At 42.3% G+C, this 22,668-nt stretch overlaps 1 protein-coding gene across 2 annotated transcripts in view; it reads right to left on the minus strand.

Annotated features, from left to right (window-relative positions):
* Positions 1-4,165: 4,165 nt before the first annotated feature.
* The window catches only part of LOC138961551 (uncharacterized), a 41,737-nt gene continuing 23,234 nt past the window's right edge, over positions 4,166-22,668 (minus strand). The window contains exons 1-5 of one of the 2 annotated variants that reach the window (XM_070333210.1): positions 10,946-11,262; positions 10,092-10,222; positions 8,946-9,087; positions 6,470-7,396; positions 4,166-6,337 (exon numbers count right to left, since the gene is read on the minus strand). In XM_070333210.1, the coding sequence (XP_070189311.1) occupies positions 7,224-7,396; positions 8,946-9,087; positions 10,092-10,222; positions 10,946-11,180 (681 nt within the window). In that variant the 5' untranslated portion in view covers positions 11,181-11,262 and the 3' untranslated portion in view covers positions 4,166-6,337; positions 6,470-7,223. Of the gene's footprint in view, positions 6,338-6,469; positions 7,397-8,945; positions 9,088-10,091; positions 10,223-10,945; positions 11,263-22,668 lie in introns of those variants that run through there. The other variant, XR_011454221.1, reaches the window with a different exon arrangement.

The raw sequence follows: 22,668 nt of genomic DNA on the forward strand, positions 1-22,668 counted from the left end.
TATTAGTCTTTCGAGTTTTGTATTTTGTAGAGCTGCTAGCGAATGTAAGTGCATGTAATGACAAAGTCAGCAGTTGTCTTTCCTTGGCGGTATTCTGTTATGTTTGTTTTTTTAAACTTGAAAAGCAAACAACAAAAAACACAGGCCTTTCGATCTATCAACCTTATATTGCGAGGCATGATGTATTAAACAATTTCTGTTCTTTCCCTTTTGCCTTACGTATGAATGAAAACATATCTCAAATGCCGGTGCCATTATGTTTTGTGGTTGCACGGTCTATTTAAGGTTTCAGCTGCAATGGCGAAGTGTTAACACAAACTTTCCAGTTGAAATGTTCTATAATCTTCAGCAACTGCTGATACATAACTTTTTTAATTGATACACGTAATTTTTTCTTCTTTTTCTTTGTTCATAGGCTGAAACTCCTACGTTCACTCTTATTTTTGCACGAGGGGATTTTTTTTTTTACATGTATGACCGTTTTTACCCCGCCGTTCAGGCAGCATACGCCGCTTTCGGGGTAAACATGCTGGGTATTTTCGTGTTTCTATGATGTATTACAGGATTGTTTCCGTGCGCACTTGGTCTTGTGCTTGCGTGTACAGGGCCGGACTCAGGGGGGGGGGGGGGGGGGGGGGGGGGGGGTTCCAGGGGTTCGGGAACCCCACCCCTGGAAAAAGCATGTACCTTGCTTTGAATGGGTTTATTTTTTTACTAGTTTTAGCACCAAAACAATGCTGCTCTTAACCCTCAAAACAAGGCCCAGAATGCACCAGATTGCACAGATTTTAACCGTTTTTCAAAAATGTTCCGGGGGAGCATATCCCCGGACCCCCCTAGTTCGCGCGCCTGCAAAGCAGGCGCGCGCTTGTGGCTTCACCACTTCGCTGATTTGCCCCCCCCCCCCCCCCCCCAAAAAAAAAAGGAGGAACCCCCCCTTACAACTCATTTGGTCCGGCCCTGCGTGTACACACGATGGGGGATAAGGCACTAGCAGTTCTGTACATAAGTTGACCTGGGAGATCGAATAAATCTCCACCCTTAACCCACCAGGCGGCCGTGGCCAGGATTTAAACTCACAACCTTCCGATTAGGAGGCCGATGTCTTACCACTACGCCAATGCGCCCGTCCACGTCATTTTAAAGGCGTTATAAGCCATTGATTGACAATCATGCCGTTGTGAAAAGTCACGTGACACATTTCAAGAAATAACTAAGAGCGAGCAAATAATACAAAGCCTTCCTGTGACCTGTAGGCTACGAGCTAGCCTTCATTTTGTTTTGATCGTTCTTTGAATGAGTTGAGTCTGGGTTATATACCTGACATGAATTGTGTTGAGTCTGCTACCAAGTGGGTTATATATACCTGACATGTATTGTGTTGAGTCTGATACCAAGTGGGTTATATACCTGACATGTATTGTGTTGAGTCTGCTACCAAGTGGGTTATATACCTGACATGTATTGTGTTGAGTCTGCTACCAAAGGTTCTTTGTGTTGAGAATGGCACCCAAGTTTCTTTTTGATGAGTGTGGTACCCAAGATTACAGCCATTGTGATTGTTAACCTTAATCATTTAACAGAGTTGGGTTCATGTTTACTGTTTGCGTGTTTTGGCGAGCAAATGTCTTTCAGGATGATCCACACGATCTCCTTGAATAGCTCTCAATCGTATGTTTGTTTGTTACTTTGTTTGTTTGTTTGTTTGTTTGTTACTTTGTTTGTTTCGTGGTTTGTGTGTTTGTTTGTTTTTTGTTTGGTTGTTTTATTTAACCAATACATGTTTGGTTGGAATAGGTCCATATCTGTTGGCCTTTAATTTTCAAATCTATCTAGTTGAGTTTTGTGTACACAAAAATAGCTACACCATTTATAACATTGTGATGAAAATAAAATGTTCCACCGCTGCTTTTCATTTGCAAGAAAAAAGATCGCAAAATGATTCCAAACAGTCATTGGCTGGGTGAGTGTGACATAGTGTGTGTGTGTGTGTGTGTGTGTGTGTGTGTGTCTGTGTGTGTGATGGGTATTGTACGACAGAGTAGGTCAGCGAAAGGATGAAAATGAACAGTGGATTTTATAAGTACGGAGTATCTTACCTTATATTATCCGAGTGATTTCAAGCTTCAAGATTGCATACATTTACGTAGCAATAATGTTGAAGCCTGTATATGCACTTACTTGACACATTTATTTTTTATTTTTTTCTATTGTGTTTTATACACACAAAAATGTTGTTATTGTTGTTGTTGTTGTTGTTGTTTGTTGTTGTTGATGTTGATGATGATGACGACGACGAGATGATGATAATGATCGTGGAGATAATGATAATGATGATGATCGTGGAGAAGAAAAGAAGAACAGCCAGTTCAAGGCCTTTATAATGTTCCTTTTTTTAGGCGGGTGTTACTTACAGTCCCTGTTTATGTAAAGTAACATAACAGTTTCTCGCCCAATAATATTTCATTCAAGTGTCTTCGATTTATGAATCCAAAAGGAATTTTGATCGCAGGGGGGTTGCAGAGTAATATGTTAAATGTTAAACATGTACATACGAACCAGGATTTTACCAGAATATGCAGTTGTTGATTTTTAAAGATACGGTTGTGTTTGTTCAGTCATTAAACAGGAAGAAAAATGAAATGATTTGTTATTGAAACATCGTCCCATGTAGAACTAGTCTATGTCACTGATATTGCATGTATGTTATATTCTTGCGCGCGCGCGCGTGTGTGTGTTTGTGTTTGTGTGTGTGTGTGTGTGTGTGTGTGTGTGTGTGTGTGTGTGTGTGTGTGTGTGTGTGTGTGTTATGTACGTATGTATGTAGGTGTCTGTGTCTACATTTGTGCGTGTATGGGTTTCGATATCTGTGTGTCTCGGTGTCTATGTGCTGAAGGTTCGATGACTGGACAGTCAGTCTAGCTTTTCTTAGAAACGGGTTTAAACAGCGTCTACTCAGTAAATAAGCCAACAGTCATTGTCATGCTCGGTTACATACAGTGGAATACAAAGCGGTGTACTGTACTGTTTCGGTATTTTTGCTTTGTGTCTAGCACCGCTAAAGCATATATTAATTTTACACTTCGGTTTAGGTTAGCGTGCTTCAGTTCATTTTAAAAGAAAGAACATGGTTACCTCAGAAAACCTGTAAGGAAAGCAAGGAGCGCCTCAAAACAAACAAACTGACATGCAATATCCTTTACAGTTTCTGATCATATCCTGAACGAGTTATTGTAATTGTTATTCGCAGAGTGGCCCACTCTTTCTGAACAGAAGCCGCGTCTAACTATTTAATAATTTTATAATGTAGGCAAGTGACAGCAGGTCACCGTAATGTGTGGGAGGGAGTGTAGCGGTATTCACTTTCAAGGATTGAAGTGCTACTTCTTGATTGATACCAATGTTGAGCACCTACAGAGCACCTAAAGAGCACCTAAAGGACACTTTGGGGCGGAGCTCATTTGATAACCTATGGTGTAATTAAGGTGCACCTTTTCTGTACTTTATGTATTACTCGGGGAAATTACAACGGTTACAGAACTCGGCAAAGAAGGAAAGGGAAGTGAATAAAATACAGACGGGCGCTGTGGCGGGGTGGTAAGACGTCGGCCTCTTAATCGGAAGGTCGAGAGTTCGAATCCCGGTCGCGGCTGCCTGGTGGGTTAAGTGTGGAGATTTTTCCGATCTCCCAGGTCAACTTATGTGCAGACCTGCCAGTGGCTTATCCCCCTTCGTGTGTACACGCAAGCACAAGACCAAGTGCGCACGGAAAAGATCCTGTAATCCATGTCAGAGTTCGGTGGGTTATAGAAACACGAAAATATCCAGCATGCTTCCTCCGAAAGCGGCGTATGGCTGCCTTAATGGCGGGGTAAAAACGGTCATACACGTAAAATTCCACTCGTGCAAAAAACACGAGTGTACGTGGGAGTTTCAGCCCACGAACGCAGAAGAAGAAGAAGAAGAAGAATAAAATACAGTGATTTTGACATCACCATCAACATCATCATCGTCGTCGTCGTTATTTGTTAATACAATGCAGACCAAAAACAAGTATGTCAATTGAACTGTTTGTTTTCAATTGCTTATTTTCACGACATCAAAGAAGTTTGAAACAAAGTTTCAATTCTAGACACACAAACAAAAACAGACAAAAAGAACAGAAGATGGATCAGTTTTGGTTTTATTTGCAAGCAGAAAGGTAGAGCATAAAACCATGAACAAATTCTACACTAAATGACACTACGTAACGTAAGATACCGTAAAGTACACATAGATGCGTACTCTACAGTCTCTGGTACCGTTGGTAGAATGCTGACCAAACATTCTGGCATTTCTTGCACCTAACGTGCTGAACACTGAAAAGTACACATCCTTTACGTTTAAGCCCGAAGTGTTCACCACACTCGTTAAACACTTTACTGCTCAAATAACACAATGATACACTCGAAAATGTTCGAAAGGTATGATATTTGATTACAGCAAAATGAACAGTGACCGTGTTATATACTTTTCATCGTGGATCGAGTTCCCATTCTTAATTGTTGTACTCTTACGGCAGTAAATGGATTTTAAACCTTTTTTTTTTGCTGTTGTACAGTCTATAGGTGTTCCTACCGTATGACGTCATTATTCAGACACTCTTTACATGATGAAAACATAAAGTAAAAATCAATACATAAGGATATAGTTAGTTTTACAGATTTATCTCATAAAGACGATAACTGTGCCAAAAGGTAATAAAACACAACAGCCTGCTTAGACTATTTGCCTAAAACTGATAGGAACTGAACACACATGTTCCGAAAGTAAGAATCGAACTGTTAGTGTTAATCTCTTTCCAGTTTTTTATGGACCACCCAAAGTTGTGTTTTGAATGAATCTACTAAGTTAAAAGGCAACTATTTTCTGGACAAAAAGCTCAAGATCATTACACAAGCAATACTACTGTTACGGCTCAGCACGCAAAGAATCAATATTCAACTTCAGTTAAAAATCTACATGATGACGCTTTCCTGGGTAATTTAAAGAACAACAATATTACCTTTCCTGCAAAGCCACTTCTATAAAAATGTAACACAGACATAAGCCAGACACCATGGTTAAACAAAGTTACATTGAGTTAAAAATCACACGATTCAAAGCGATATTAAAACATTCAGTCAATTCGTCAATCTGAAAGATCGAAGTTGAAGACACTTGATCAGTCGTCACCAAGACTATTAAGTCATGGTCTAGCCGTCACTAATAGTCCGAGACAGCACTGATTGATCTTGGCAAACCAAGCGAATAGTGAACTTGATATGCTAAAGTAAACGGGTTTTCTTTATTATTATTTGTTAGGGTGTGCCTTCATTTCAGACAAAACATGGTAGCTATATATTTTTGGATTCATAAAATAAGGAAGAATAAATTAATTAACTTTTGAATTTGTTTTTGAAATTTCAAGTTCAGGCAGAATTTTGAGTAACAAATCAATTCTTTAATATTCAAGCTTCCGAGCTGAAATGCAATCCCATTGTCCGAAAAAAGGTCACAAGAAATAAATTAATTTGATTGCAAAATGAGGTTGCCACAGTGAAGTCTGAAATTGTTTGACAAACGGATATGACGTCATCAAAAACATTTGTCAAACGAAATGAGAGGAAAGAAGATGAAGAGATATCCTCTGGACACCAGTCTCCAAAAATACATTCAGTCAAGGAACTTTGAGAACTAGTCTAAACATCTTAAGGTGTTTGGCCAAATGAATGTCAGAACTAGTCCAAATATCTGAGGGTGTTTGACCAACTTAATGTCAGAACTAGTCCAAATACATGAAGGTGTTTGGCCAACTTAAAGTCAGAACTAGTCTAAACATCTTAAGGTGTTTGGCCAAATGAATGTCAGAACTAGTCCAAATATCTGAAGGATGTCAGTCCAAATATCTGAAGGTGTTTGACCAACTTAATGTCAGAACTAGTCCAAATATCTGAAGGTGTTTGGCCAACTTAATGTCAGAACTAGTCTAAACATCTTAAGGTGTTTGGCCAATTGAATGTCAGAACTAGTCCATTCCATTATTTACATAAAACATAACTATACTAAAAACACAATGACAAAGAAAACTAAAATCGTATCCTACATACGTGGAAAAGGGTCACCTTTTCCCTTGTTCATTCCATGCGCCCGTATTATCTGTTTGCCTGAGAAGAAGGATATCTATATCTTTCATTTGAATCCTTGCTTTCGTAACTGCGCCATTTGAGGTTGTCAGGCATGACAAATTAGTTTCAAGGAACCTTTATGTTGCAACTAAGGGTGATACTTGTCATCTACCCTATCAACGGGGAGATAACTCATAACTCATAACATTTTATTGATCCAACAAAGGAAATTAAATCGGTCATCAGCACATATAGGTCATTAATTAATAATTATAAAAGAATAAGAGAAGAAAATTCATAAAACCCATGATAAAAATACTTACTTATGCGGGATTGTTAGAGCGCTTTATAAACTTTACTCTTGTATATAGTTTGCTACGAATATGTATTCGTATTATACGTAAAACCGGTTTTTCAAGTGAGAGTCAAAATTCGCAATATTTTGGGGGAGGCGGACTACTTCGTAGGAATTTTTGTTTGTGTGTCAAGACGGGTGAATGACAACACAGACAACACTGAAAAGCACACAATCTTTACGTTTAAGCCAAAAATGTTCACCAGACTCGTTGAACACTTGACTGCTCAAATAAGACAAACACTGACACAATGTTACACTAAAAAATGATCATAATTAATGATGATTGATTACAACAAGATGAACAGTGATCGTTTTATAAAGGCGTCCCAATAACGCCCGACTCACAGGGTCCCGGAACCCTCATGGTAATTTTTAGCATACCACGTGGTAGTTATTATCCATTTAGGGAGAGATTTTGGAAAAAGATAAAGGCGAATGGATCTGGAAGGCAGAAATAAGACAAAGAAACGGATATAAAAAAACACCATGAAGCGAGTTGGTCAGTAAGCTGACAGAGTCTCTGAGACCAGCGTTGATCCTTAACAAAAGAACAAGTAACCGACACATTTCAAAGAATCCGCAGCAGACCTAAGTTCGCCCCAGGGGTTACAGTGAGAACCTTGGATAGCCCTGCGTTCACAACAGGGGGATGTTTAATTTCTGCATCCGCAGTACCCTACTGCGGTCCGAAGTAGTTGGTCTTTGACACGTAATAATGCTTACTTTTGTCTCTTTGCAAAGTAAACTCTCACGTCAAAAGCACAATGACGATTTTCTCCAAGCCCACGTGAACAGCCCCGTTTGGTCTGCAAGATGGTCAATCGAATGTCTACCGATGCAGGCCACAGACGTTGCAGTTCACCTAACATCAAGGTCGAATTCGAAAAGGTTCCTGAAACAACCATGAACATAAAATAAAGGCGAATTGTGTGTGCTGTGCAAATGATTATTTCGAGCCTACAGATTGACATTAGAATTGGTAGTTCAATGTGACAAAAAGAGAATTAACACTCGTTAAAGGCACAGTAAGCCTCCCGTAAACCATCACAGATATGGTCAGGTTTTTACACACAGTACAAACACCCTTCCATTTAAACACTCACCGATTGAGAACATCCTAGGTGCCTTGTGTAAAGAGCGAACAATTTTCAAAGAATTTATTTTTGCGTGGTTTATCTTACCCCTGAGCCATCGTGAACCCGTGTGATCCAGTTTCCCTTTTTCACAATGTAGTCGTCAGTTAGTAATTTGAATGCGACTCGATGTGAGCTTATTTACAATAGCACGTTTTTATGCACGAAACAAACGGCTGTGGTTCACAAGTACTCTAGCGATGGCTTTTGACTGTTGAGAGGAACGGCGATATGCATAAACCGTCGTCTGCTACGACCCTTGCGTGACCCTGCTTCCGGGCTTTTCTTTTTTCAAACTTTCACAACTTCGAATTGTACTGATCTTGTCTTGATGAAAAAAGAATTCTTTTATGATTAAAGAATGTTTGTGTAACAAGCTGTACATTTATTATTTAGATTTTAAAAGTTAGGTCTAGCGCAAAAACGCACCACGGTCCAAAAACATTTTGATAATCATCGATTCACGGCTATCGCCAGTTTACATCGATAGAATGAGACCCGAAGGGAAGTAACTCATGTTTGACCTGAGTTCAGGATGGGTCCAAAAAGTGTTCGAGACAATCTGCAAAATTAATTCTTTAAAAATTGCTCGCTCTTTACGTAGGGCACCTAGGATGTTCCCGTTTGGTGAGCGTTCAAATGGAAGGGTGTTTGTACTGTGTGTAAAAGCCTGACAGTATCTGTGATTGTTTACGGGAGGCTTACTGTCCGGGCGTGATTTCCGGTATTGAATATTCATAACAGCCGTCCAGCACCAAAACGAGGCGCCATTGTTGTAGAGGAGCAAGTCCACGAAAATGAATTCTTTGAAAATTTCTCACGCTCGACATAAAGCAGCCAGGATGTTCCCGTTCGGTGAGCGTTCAAATGGAAGTATGCTTGTACTGTATGTAGACGCTCGGGGAGCTCTGATGGTTTACGGGAGGCTCACTGTGCCTTTAACTCTTTAGTAAGACAAATGATTACGACAACTTGATAATTGAGTCTAACTAAAAGAGACATGATACTTGTTCACTTCTAGAGTCCTGACAGATGCTTTGGGATGACTGCTGTCATACTCTGTACTTTCTTCAAAGCAGAGGGTCTGCTTTGTACCAGAAATGTTCTTGCTCCGACAGTTGCTCTAAACGCCCATTTCTCAGTCATGAGCGACTCGATGTTACTTGCCGTTTTCTCAAATTACAACGACTTGATTTCAAAACGTTTGGTCTAGGTTTTACACATTGAGAATTGCCAGGGCCCAGTCAATGTGTCCCTGTCTTCAGTCGCCGTGTTTGGGCGACATCACTTTTTTGTTACATCACTTACCAACAAGTTCAACTCCTTGAAGAGGAAGGGTGTCCTGGTTATCAAATCCTGTCTGTTGTCTCGGCTTTACAACCACTGTCATGTCCGGAATGTACACTTCAGCGGCGTACCCAATGTCCTGTTGTAGCATTGGTGGTTCACGCTGCAGACAGATGCAGGTGCAATGATAAAGTATACCGTCCGTGTCAAACGTTATTTTCACCCTGATCAATCAAAATTGTGTTTGATCATCTTTATCTGAGCGTCTCTTTTCGATCAACTATTGAACGCATACCTTCGCTTGTAAACACCCGAGTACACAAGCACAGCTTGTTCAATGATGTTATTTGGGGTTTAAGCACCCTGCCCCTCAGGTTCATAGCAAATTCAACTATCTGGCTGCTTCCTGTATAGAGTGACATTTTCATTAAATTTTGTATCGATCTGCTGATTTCTTTTAACGATACACCTACTGTCGTCTGTGAAATATGTTTATCCCAAAAGAAATTGTATATTATTCTCAGTTTGATGGTAAGTCTAGTAACGATATGTTTCTAATTAACCCTCCATTTTGAGTACTGTGGTTTTGTTGAGTCAGGGGGCGGGGATATAGCTCAGTTGGTAGCGCGCTGGATTTGTATTCAGTTGGCCGCTGTCAGCGTGAGTTCGATCCCAGGTTCGGCGGAAATTTATTTCACAGAGTCAACTTTGTGTGCAGACTCTCTTCGGTGTCCGAACCTCACCCTGTGTACACTACATTGGGTGTGCACGTTAAAGATCCCACGATTGACAAAAGGGTCTTTCCTGGCAAAATTGCTTGGGCACAGTTAATAATTGTCTACCTATACCCGTGTGACTTGGAATAATAGGCCGTGAAAGGTAAATATGCGCCGAAATGGCTGCAATCTACTGGCCGTATAAAATTTCATCTCACACGGCATCACTGCAGAGCGCCTAGAACTGTACCCACGGAATATGCGCGATATAAGACTCATTGATTGATTGATTGATTGAGTCATAAAAAGGAGCAGTGTGTTGAAACCGCTCATCTTACAACCTTGTGTGCCCAACGAACACAGCGAGTGTTGGTCTTGAAACTATGTGTACGTTTTGAATGAAGTCCGGTTACTAACTACAAAGCTTTCCACACCCTTTCGTCTTACTTACTGGAGTGATTGGAGCAGTTGTTCGAATGGAGATATTCTCAGCAGGATTGTGCGCCGCCATCAGCATGACTGCTGGTGGTAGAACCACCATGGTAAAGCTTGCAACACGTATGAGCAGCTCATATCTGCTCACTAGAAAACAGGGAAATTGGTACTTCAATGTGAATGTTTTGGTTCACAGATATAATTAAAACAACCTGATCATTGCGTTTGACTAAAACAAACATTGCTCGTTCATTTCTGGAGTTAATACAAAGTCACTTACAACGATAGCAAAAAGGAAATGTCAATCTGTCGGCCTAAACATCGAATCTGAACTTAAAAAGTCTTTACCGAGACTGAGTCCTGGCTGACAGAAACCCGTCGATGGAGACAGCACTGTCTCGCTTCCATGTTCGTAAAGGGGGCATAATATGCATACAACGGGTTAACTTATGTGTGTCTTTTTGAATGTTCTAATAATTATCATATGTTATAATAATGTGTATTTCATAATCGTAGACAGGCAGGTTAGATGCGTCGAAGCAAATGTTCCATTTTGATGTATGCATGTATGTACAATAAAGTGTAATAGTTATTGTTATTGTTGCTATTGTTATTGTCTTTGTTTTTAAGCTAAATAGCAATTCAAACGTAAACTATCTTCTTTCTTTATTCAGAAAGACATGGAAAATGCAATGGAACCATGTTTGTGTCTCTTATTGCTATCTCCATGTCAATCAAAATTTTGATCAACAAATTTATGTAAAATAAGTATGCTTTGAAGCTAAAATGCAATCGTATGGTCCAGACCGGGTCAAAAAGTGCTCGGAAACTGTGATTTGTGTTTACAATGAGCTTGGTTACAACACTTACATCTGCAGCTCCCCATGTACCCCCCTCCAATATCCGGAGTACGGGGTTCCTGTTCGGGTTGGTTGTCAGACCGTGTCTGAAGTCTCCGGCGCACTCCCATGTTCGCCCAGTCTATGACTGCGAGCTGCTGATTATCCAATGGTTCCTCTTCTGGGCGAGCCATCGGAGCAAAGTCCCACCACCTTGGGCTTTGTTTGGTCTGATCCTTGAAATGGTCAGACGGATCTGGTTCCATTGATCTTTCGTGAAGTCAAGGGCTCTGAATTGCTGTGTCGATGGAAAAAGGGAAACTTTATTAGAGTCACAAATGTATGTGTTTTCGGTACATTTCAAAAGTCGTCAAAACCCAAAGGTGGTCCCGGACAAAGCCGTTTTAGAAATCATGCAAGGGATAGGTTATGGCTCAAATGCAGAAAAATTAATGTGGATTCGGAATTTAGCCGTCTGAAATAAGCATACTGACCTCAAGAAGGAAAATTCAAAATTTTATGAATAAATTTTCATTTAATTAATATACTTACCCAACTCACAAATAGCAATTAACTCTAATTCAGTGCTGGTAATGCTGTACGCGTCCCCTTGGTAACAAGGAAGGCGCCTCTAAAAAAAAGAGTGACATGAGACCCGTAAGGGTGCCTAAGCCAGCCCGAAATCGAGGCACCTTCCGTATGCGCGCGCATATGCCGCCATCTTCTTATCATTCAAAACGAAGCCCAACTCACTCTTTTTTAGACCCCAGTACCAACCACAGCGGGGAGGTGGGAGGGAATAAACGTTGTGAGTTGGGTAAGTATATTACTTAAATGAAAATTTATTCATAAAATTTTGGATTAAATTACATATCTTTACCCAACTCACAAATAGCAGATTGCTACTATAGGTGGCGGGTATATAGTGAAATTATGATATTAGGACCCGTCCTGCGACTACCATAACAGGTAACGCGGAACTGTCTCAAGACGTCTCTGAGGTAGAAGTTAATAAAAACCTCCTCAGACCGCCAGTAAGCCGACTCCAGTACTTCAGCCAAAGAGGCCCGACCAAAGGACTGTCAAAGAGGAGGCCCATGCCCTTGCCTCATACGTTCTAGCTACAGTGAGAGGCAAAAACTGCCCTAACAACCCCAGACTGTGATTGTCACCAGATAAACACCTGTCTGTTCAACATGGAGACTCACTTGGTTAAAGTTACTTTTGCAATATCCTTACACCTTGCTGTATTAAGAGATATCATAAAAGCTTCTGACTTTCTGACCAATTGTCAAGTCCGTGAAAGGTACCTTCTGAGCGTCCTCACGGGACAAAAAACCACATCAAGCTCCCTAGGAGCAAGAATCCAGAGAAGAAATCCATGTAGGTAAGGTTGACTTCCAAAAACTCATACCTCTACCTGAGTCGATAGACCTCTACCCTCCTTAATTCAGTGTATAATGTCGTTTCCAACCGTTCAAGGTTAAATCACGACGAAGATGAAGGATAAGGCAAAAGCCCTTTGATTCAATGATCTAACAATGCGCGATATAAGACTCATTGATTGATTGATTGAACAAGATCCGTGAAAGTCAGAAATTTTTTCCCAAAATTGAAAAAATAAAATGGCTAAACCTGACTCTAAAAGAGCCAAACTCTTGCTTCAAGAATTGAAAATGCAATAGGAAGCTGGTTTTCCCCGTTTTCCGCATAAACGCCTAGGTTAAAACACGACAGAGATGAAAGACAAGGCAAGTGACCTTTGATTCAACAAACTAACAAGATCCGTGCGAATCAGAAAAAATCTTCGAAAACCGAAAAGTTTAAAAAACTAAACGTGACTCTAAAGGAGCCAAACTCTCGCTTCATGAATTGAAAAAGCAATTTGAAGCTTGTTTTATCCATTTTACGCTCAAAAGCCAGAAAACTTCGAAGAAATCTAAAAGTCATAGATCAGCCTTTCTTGAAAAAGCTGTCTATATAAATAGCCAGAAAGTAAACTTGCTCACACTTCACACAGAAGCTACTAGAGTAAGCTTGGCCGTTTTCCGTGTAGATCCGCCAGGCTAGTCTTGAAACGTGTTAAAGCAACACTGCACCAAGCCGTAACAATGTGACAGAAATTACATAAAGTCTTAAAAATAAGACATGTAAGAACAAGAAGAGCAAACGCTCGATCGAGTCACTTTCGCAGTTCTGAATATTATATGAGGCATCAGATGGACAGGAAGAAATTGCTATTCACAACACAATGAGTCACGTTCACATAAAATTTGAGCCCGGTCACTTTTATAGTTTCCGAGAAAAGCCCAACGTTAAGTTGTGTGTTGCCGAACAGAAAAGGCTAGTTATCTCCCTTGTTTTTCTGATAACGTTCGTAAAAGGCTACAGATGTAAATACTTTGATGTAAAGAATAATCCTACAAAGTTTCAATCACATCCGATGAACTTTGTCAAAGATATAAAATGTCTAATTTTTCCTTTGATGCTGACCTGTGACCTTGAAAAAGGTCAAAGGTCAACGAAACCATCGTTAAAGTGTAGAGGTCATTGGAGGTCACGACTAAACAAAATATGAGCCCGATCGCTTTGATAGTTTCCGAGAAAAGTCCAACGTTAAGGTGGTGTCTACGGACGGCCGGCCGGACGGCCGGACGGCCGGACAGACTAACACTGACCGATTACATAGAGTCACTTTTTCTCAAGTGACTCAAAAAACGGAAACCCAGAAAAGGTGGATCGCCAGCTGCATTAAACGGGGAAGAGGAGTTCTTTCCGTAAGAAATAAGCGCTTTGTACCAAGCCAGTTTAAGTGACAAGTGAACAAACACGCCAAAACCCCTATATATAAAGACTCTGAACCAAATCCAGAGTTGAGGCGGAAGCCCCTAAGTATCTCCAGGATACCCTTACAGTAGACATCCGTAAAATTCGAATGTGAGAAAGCAAAAACGCCTTCTTGCCAGCCTTAAGAGGTCTGGAACCAAGATTGCAAAGACCCGTACTGTGCGTCCAACAGGTCGCCAAAACGATCTATGAAAAAGACCCTGCGAGGGTATAGAGCCAAAAGTTAAAGTGGATAACAGCCAGCCTGAAGCTATTCGTTTGGAAACAAACAACAGCCAAAGCCTGCCTTGCGCTTCCCTTTTACCGTGAGCGTCTCTTTGATAGATAAAAACTCGCGTGCATAGAAGTGGCCTCAAAAAGAGACCTTTCAAACAAGAAAGAGATTAAAGTCTAGCCAAAAGTTAAATACTTTAACGGCAGAGGCTTCCTCTCAGGTAAAAAACCCGCAAAATTACATCCTTTGTATCTGCGTCCTGTCGGACCACAAAGATAACCAGATAAAACGTAACCGCCCAGGCGAGAGAATAAAAGCAAGTTTAGTTCAAAAGAGCCAATCATAAAGAACCGAAACCACAATCTACCAGAGCTAGGAGATCCTGATCTTACAGACAGTTTCTCCTAGCTATCAAAATCCAGATGGATGTTTGTCAAACCCAAGGGCGGTCCCGTAGAACGAAAAAAGAGAACCTAAGATCTTAAGCTTGGGGTTAACCGAAGCCTACAAAAAGCGCTCAGCGAGTGACAAGCTACTAGAGCGTAAGACACAAGCTAAAGCAACACCGCCGCAGGTAAAAAGTCGAGCGTTGTCCACAAAGGTAGTAGTGACAAAAAAGACTTGCTTGTGAAAGTACAAAAAGACCCCGCCAGAGGATCTAAGAACTTAACACTCAAAGACTCTCCTCAGAAGGCTCAAATCCACTACAAACTGCCACGAACAGCGACACAGCTGAAGTATGAGCCTCCCTTTGACCAAAAGCATCATAACGATCATCGAAATGATGAGAACCAGTAACCAATCCCGATAAGGCAAAACTTGCCCAAAATCGGAAAAGTTTTGAAAAATTTCCAAACACCAGAACTCCATGACCAGATACTCCATCCACCTGTCTCCTTCTAGCTGGAAGACTGGAAGAGGAAGTGGATATAGCCTGTATAACAGCAAAGGAACCGCAGTAACGGAACCGGAAGCCAACGGCTGAAAAGTGCCGACTAGCAACACCACAATGTTAACGGTAGAAGGCTATCCCATCCTGTACCGGAAGACACGGCCGCAAAGCGGAAGCGAAACCGGCCGTGGATTAGTAAACATCAAAACCGACCGGTTGCATAGAAACACACCGGAAGACCCCTTTATACCTCGAACCATTTCAGCTGCGAGCGCCACTGCACTTGCTAACATGAAACGGAACCTAAAATCAGTGCTTTTCCGTAATGCGGAAGCACCTTCATTTGAACAGCCGTCAAGCACAACCGTGCAATCCGGAGGCTGACTCTCTGTTTGGCTAAATTGTCCAACAAAGAAATCAGCCCTCTGCTCACTTCCTGCCCCCCGGGAGGAAGCGGAAGTCACAAAACCAGACATTTGCCATCTTCAGGGCAATGAACGACGATTCCCGACCGCGGAAGTGAACTTTCCGTTCCTCCGACCTCAGGAAGTCGTCGAACAAAGGTAGAGGTGGAAGAAGTAAAAAAATTTCCTCAGCCACCCCTTCCTGACAAAGCCTAAATGCCGTTTTCCGCTGCCCACGTCACTGCGCTGGACAACTTGAACGGCAAGTGAGCTGGGTGTCGTCCACCACCGTGGAGGCACCCTCGTTAACCATCCTGCTCGCCATCGTAGTCAGGTAGGTGAACCCCAGAGAGACTCGCGTGGTCAGCTCCGGAGACACCATAAACTTCCTGCCCCCAGGGCGGAAGAGAAAATGATCTACCTGACCCTTTGTGAGAGTGGTACGACATCCTTACGAACAACAGGGCTCCTAGCCTCTACCGAAAGCGCTCGATGCGGATTAACGGCGGGAGTTTCGGTGCTTTCGCCGCGATCACGGTCTACTCGCTCCTGCGTTTGCACACCACTGTCACCGGAGAACCCGGCAACGTGTGGAGAGGACGTACCTTTAACGAGCCAAGGTTCCTGCAGCAAGGACACAAGACGACCGTAGCCAAGCTGCGAAGCGTGCACTTCCGCTTGAAGAACGGAAGTTGAATCCAAAGCAGAAACAGTTGCAGAAGCAGAGGTGGAACCGGAAGTGGAAGCCAAAGGCAAAGACCGGATTCACTCCAAAGACGAACATCGAAAACGCCAGACGGAAGTGAACGAAGATCTACTAAAGTTGCCGTCAAAACCGCAGCCAAAGTCGAAACCTGCGAACTAATCGTCAGAAACAACAACACAATGTCGGAGGGCAAAACACCTGAACCACCAGATGCCCCCGACACAACATCTTTATCAACACAAACATCTTTGTCACCACGCGTGACCTTGTCCCTAAAAGTGGACAAAATGGCGGCCGACGGCTTGTCGACCAAAACATCCAAACATTTGTCTGTTCCCGGTTCTGAAAGTGAAATGGCGGTTTGTCCGGCACTCTTACTCTTTCTAGACGAGGAAGCTTTCTTAGTAGGAGACACTGCAGCAGTAGTCTGTCTCAAACTAGGTTCATACTTGGCGTTCTCCGCCATGACAAAAACGAACTCACGAAAAATTTCTTACTAGAAAAATTCATACAAGTTCGCAAAAGCGCGACAAAAATGTCACCAAAGTTCTCATAAAACAGCAAAGGTCTCACCCAAACAGCAAAGGTGTAGGTAAAGCTCAGCGGCAGACCAAGGGGCGAAGCCAAAGTCCTTAGACTAGGAAACAAGGCTGAAAACAGCCGGAGCGTACTTAATAAGCGACCAGTCTTGTTGAACGCTGAGTTGTGAATGATAAGATGGCGGCGTATGCGCGCGCATACGGAAGGAGCCTCGATTCCGGGCTGGCTTAGACACCCTTACGGGTCTCATGTCACTCTTTTTTAAGAGGCGCCTTCCTTGTTACCAAGGGGACGCGTACAGCGTTACTAGCACTGAACTAGAGTTAATTGCTATTTGTGAGTTGGGTAAAGATATGTAATTTAATCACGTTAGGACTGCTTGTTTATTCAGTGTCTCCAAACTTTGGCGTTCTTGGGCAGTGTGTGTGTGTGTGTGTGTGTGTGTGTGTGTGTGTGTGTGTGTGTGTGTGTGTGCTAGCCAGTTGTCTCCATGAGTTTTTTGAGTCGATCTTTTAGTTTCAGGTCAACAGGAATTGACTAAATGTTTTGATATCGCTTGGCGCGTTCGTAAAAAAATGGGTGCTGTGAAATAGGTATGGTGTTGACCTATGATATAAAAAAATTTCAAGCAATCGTCTCAAAGTTGCTGATTTCCAAAACAACAACAAAAGGAACATACGTTGCTCTATGCTGAATTCTAGTTTTTGAAGGCACAGGTCATTGTATTCCTTTTTTTAATGACGCCATACAATTTAACCAGAAAAGGCCAAAGCTCAAGTCTATGCACAATAACGACGACCACACGTCAGTAATCATCTATCATTTCAGGTATCGAACTCACAACGCACGTGTTCGATGGTATGGGTTTATTAGCAAGCGGCCATGATAGAGAGAGCCAGGGAAGCAATCCCATTAGCAAGACATTGGTTATTTCCCTCACTGACATCTCCCCCTTTCTTCTAAGAAATGAAAATTTCTGAAACAATAAAACAATTCTAATAACCAAACAAAACATTAATTGCTTCTTACTTTCAAAAGGAATAAACTACAGAGTTTCAACTTGCTTTTACACAGACAACTTCTACCTCAAGTCAAAAATTCCAAGAGAAAAATCAAATTAAGAGAGTATACTGCTTTATGAAAATCATAAGCAACTTAGAAAGGTTTTCTAGAACACTTTCACTCACTACTAAAATAATGAAATAATAAAATCTTACGTATTACGTAAACTATTCTTCACATTATTCTCAGTTTGCTTTCGAATGAAGAACTAAAAAGAAACATTGTAAACCTAGGAATACTATCCTGTGTTTAGAGTCACATTTGGTTTCAACCGAACATAGGCACATGAAATTGAAATTTAAAATTCCAAAAACTGAACTATAAGTACAATGTTTTTGAGTCAAAGTTTTCTCTCAACCAAACTAAAATCAACTAGAACGCTGCTGTAAATAGCACATGACTGTTCTTCACTGCCTAGAAGATCAGAAATTTAACAATTATGTTCAGTCTTCTTCAATGTATCTTGTTGGCTGCTTTATGATGCGACCATAGTGCGAAACGTTCTGCACTGGGGGTTGGGGGGTACGGTTTTCAGTTCCTGTGGGAGCCTCCTGTTCTTGGCTCTCAGTCTCTTCTGGCAGGTCTGTCTCGGAGTCTGGGGGAATGGTATATATAGTCTGAGGCACTTTCTGCATATTCTTCCTGTTGCGTCTGAGAACACCACGGGGAGACTGGATGAAGTAGGACCTTCCGCTGGCATCGGCTGAAGACAGAACTTGGCCAAAGTCTTTCCATTTGCCTCGTTGTCTGTCTTCATGAGTACTGTGTCGTTAGGCTGGAGCTGGGGAAGGGGACGTACACCGTGCCGTTCATCGTAGTACTTTTTGTAGTCCTGCTTGGTGTGACTATCAGCCAGACGAATGTCTTTGTCGTTGTGTTGTACTGGAACCTTCGTCTTCAGCTGGCTTCCAATCAACATGACGGATGGACTGAGTCCTGTTGCTGAGTGTGGTGTAGATCTGTACATCATCAAAGCTACATCCGGCTCTGTCTGGGCGAGAATCTTCTTTGCAGTTTTCACGCCTGACTCTGGACTTGATGTATGGTGATCGAACCCGTATTCTCTGGCGAATACAGCAAAGTCTCTTGAGGAAAAGGGGCTACCATTGTCACTCACAAGTATGTCTGGTATGCCATGGGTGGAAAATATCTGCTTGAAACGTGGGATCACTGCTGAGCTTGACAGACTGGTCACTTGTTTGATCTAGATCCAGCGTGAATAATAGTCTGTAAGTGTAACAACCAAATAGTCGAACATTTTTAATTAAATTTTCATTTGATTAATATACTTACCCGAATCACATGATTAGCATTGACACACTTGGAGATGCCTAGGTCTGATAAAAGCTACCCGTCTAGGTATAAGGGAAGCAACCCCAACTAAAAAAGTGACAGCACCATGGTACTTGCCACACTAGGTTGCCTCCCCTTAGGGTGAGCTACGTCACCATTGGTGCCTGGTACCACGTGATAACCAATCAATCGACTTATAGAATACTAAGAAACTATAAAGCGGGGCAGGCGGGAGGGAATTACCCATGTGATTCGGGTAAGTATATTAATCAAATGAAAATTTAATTAAAAATTTTCGATTAAATTACATATTCTTACTCCGAATCACATGATTAGCAGATAACTCCAACAAGGTGGTGGGTAAGATCAAAAAAGTTCAAACTCACTCTTAAGTTCTGGAGAGACATCCTCCAGCTGCCACCAAGGCAGTAATGGACCGAGATCCATCCTGACAGACGGCAGCAATGTCTCCCTACGAAAACTGATAAAGACAAAAGCCGAGCGCCAGTAAGCTGTGCGCAGGACATCATCCAACCTCCTAGACCGTAAAACGGCCAAGGAGGAGGCCCAGGCCCTGGAAAATGAGCTCGGGCCGAGCCGAGGGGAAAGATAGTAGATAGCTATGACAAGGCGGAGGGAAAGAAAATCCCTTGCCAAAAACTGGCCCACTGCCAAAAGTCAGGAAAGGACCCAGTGAGAAAGAAACATCTAACTCACTCTGCCGTGATGTCTCTCAGGCAAAAAATGCGAAAGACAACATCAGAGAGCCAGTAAGCTGTGCCCAGCACTTCTTCCAATCTCCTGAACCATAAAACAGTCCAGAAAAAGACCCAAGCCTTTTTTGTTTGTTTGTTTGTTTATTTGTTGCTTAACGTCCAGCCGACTACGCAGAGCCATATGGCATATCAGGACGAGGAAGGGGGGGGATGAAGGGGGCCACTTGTCAAGCGATTCCTGTTTACAAATGCACTAACCCATTACTTGTGTCCCAGCAGGCTTTAGTAAAACTAAATTAATACCTACTGGAAGATTACCAGTTTCCAGTATGTTAAAATAGGCTTAACCTATCTACTGCTGGGCTTACATCAGAACACTAACAGATTAAACTATACATGAATCGCGAGACAAGTCAAGCGGCAGGAGAAGAGATTTTTGGAAAAAATACAGGTGAATGAGCAAGAAGGCAGAAAAAAGAAAAGAATTGATGAAGAAAAAGAGAGCATGACAGGAAAGAGGAACCAAAAATCTACCTGACAGCAAACTAGAAAGCTCCTGCGGTTCCAAAAACAGGAGGGGCCTTTAATTTCTTAACCGCAGTGCCCCACTGCGGGAGACCCAAGCCTTGAATAAACCCGAGCCGAGTAGAGGGAAAGACAAGCTGACCTCCCCCCCCCCCCCCCCCTTTCTATTGGAAGGAAATGCTAATGGCCTGGAAATGATCCGTGCGTAAGGTTGACGCTCAGCCCTGAAAAGGACCAACCCTCACGGTGACCATAAGGCAACCATGCCCAAGTATGAACCCTTGGGATGGAGTAAGGCCCGAAAGGCCTTTGAGATAACAGCCAGCTCCAGAAGAGTGACCAATCTCCGAAAAAGAGAAAGAGAGAGACACCTGAGTACCAGGTACCAGAGTCCAACTCAATAATAATAATAATAATAATAAAAATAATAATAAGAACATTTATATAGCGCTAAATCAAAAACTTTCGTTAAAAAGGCTTGCTCTAAGCGCTTGACATCTAAACTAAAACGTCATTCACACTCTTTACAATGATGTACAAGAACTTCATGTCACACTCTTTCATTCAGTATAGCACCATTCACACAGTTGTTATTCTGTACAAGACAATAAGTTAGTCTAACATTTAGAATGTTCATAAGATAAAAACAAGAGAAAACCAGACTGATTAAAACAACTGCTTAGTGCTAACAAAGCATGAATCTTAATGATAACGTAATACATGTTTAACTGTTAAGACCATAAAAAACCTATATGCTAAAATAACTTGGAACTTTTAAGAACTTCTTATAAGATACACAGCACACCTAGATAAACACCAGAATGATAAAACAAAAGGCAACTCGTTAAAACTATTAAATGCATCAATGTCTAAAACACGAAAGACTCAAATATAAGATACACAATTCTCTAGAATTGTTTATTAAAACTGAAACCGACCTGCTCAAAGTAAACCATACCCACCCCCTCAATGAGAAAATCTCAAAAGGAGACGGTCACCAGTCGTCCTCTACCAGTCCCTGCGAAAGCAGGGAGAGGGGTAAAAAGAGGAAGCAGCGACCCATAATAGTGCGTAAGCACCGGAAACGCGGAAACCGCCATGGCCAAAGCTTGATGTGACCGGTGACCCTAAACAAAATGACAAAAAGTCAGTGTTCGCAGAGCAGTCTGCTTGTAGGTAATTGAATGAAAATCAAGAACCTAAACCAGAAAACAAGACTGGAAAGGAAAAACGGAAAACCGTGAAGCCAACCAGCCATAAGACTCCCTGACAAGAGTTCTCAGGGAAAAGGGCCCGAAGTAAAATTCGCGGCAGACCAAACCCAGAAAAAATTCCTGAGTTTAGCTGAAAAGCCAAACGCGTCTGATTACCTCAGAACCGAGAGTCAGACACGGAAAACAACAGGCAAGCGTCCGTAATAGTTGCAAGTGGTAGAAGGGAGACCGTAACAGGCAACCCAAACCACCGGAAGTCGCCCCGACTCGCCTCATGCCAGGATGAGGGAGAAGAGGGAGACACAAATTCTAGAGACACGGAGACCGTAGTCGCCCACGCCAGGCAAGAGACTATTACACGGGCTAAGGCTGAGAGCCATAACGCCCGTAGACCGGCCATAAAAGATGCTGGACCAAAAGCCCGCACCAAGAAAACCGGAACATTAACTAGACCTCTGCCGAAAGGAGAGGGTTAGCCAATAAAGCTGAGAAAAGTGATAGGCCACAAGAATGACTCCTCACCATGCATTGCCAAAACCAATGCAAACTCAGATAAATCTGAATGTAACTTCCGAGGCCAACTCAAGCAAACCTTAAGTTTGGACGAAACACCAGAACGAGTCCGATCGCTAGAGAAAGACAGAGTCAAACTCGGCGAAAGACCCACTAGGACCGAGTCCATAAGAGCACACAACAGCCACCACCGCCAACAGGAGGAATGGTTGTTGCACCAGCATAGGCTAAAAAACCCGGATGCCCTAAGGCCGGCTGTTGTTCCAATAAGACAGACTACAACGTCTGAGAAAGAACAACCTCTCCGGTTAAAGCCTGAGCTGAGGACTTAGCCTGAAAGGGCTGAGTCAGCTTAAGTAGAACCTGTTTTGCTGCTTCAAAGCTTGAAGAGCAAAGGAAGAGACCTGAAGATCCCTATGAGTCTCTATCTTCTACCTCCTGACCTCCAAAGCCAGGAGGCCGAAGAGAGACCCATCCACCAAGGGTGAAGAACTAAGGGAGTTTCTCGTTGATTCCGCATAAAGCTAGGCATGGGAGAGAAACAAATCCCGTCTGTACATGACCGAATGGACAATGTGCAGAGAGGACAACCTCCTCTGTTCTAAATTCACCCTAGCAAAGGTGGATAAAGCATCCCCTGCGTCCTGCTCTTTACTGAGTGTAAAGGTCACCAAGGGCTCCGTAAAGGAGTGTCTCCGAAAAGGAAGCGAGTTCCAAAAGCTGTCTGCCCATTTCCTCCGGGGGGAAGAGAGTCCGCTCAGAGAGCTAGGGACCGAAATTGTTCCCCAAAGGCTTCGTACAAAGCCGAAGGAGTTCCGGCGCGACCAG

Source organism: Littorina saxatilis, linkage group LG3, assembly GCF_037325665.1.
Source record: "Littorina saxatilis isolate snail1 linkage group LG3, US_GU_Lsax_2.0, whole genome shotgun sequence".
NCBI lineage: Eukaryota > Metazoa > Mollusca > Gastropoda > Littorinimorpha > Littorinidae > Littorina > Littorina saxatilis.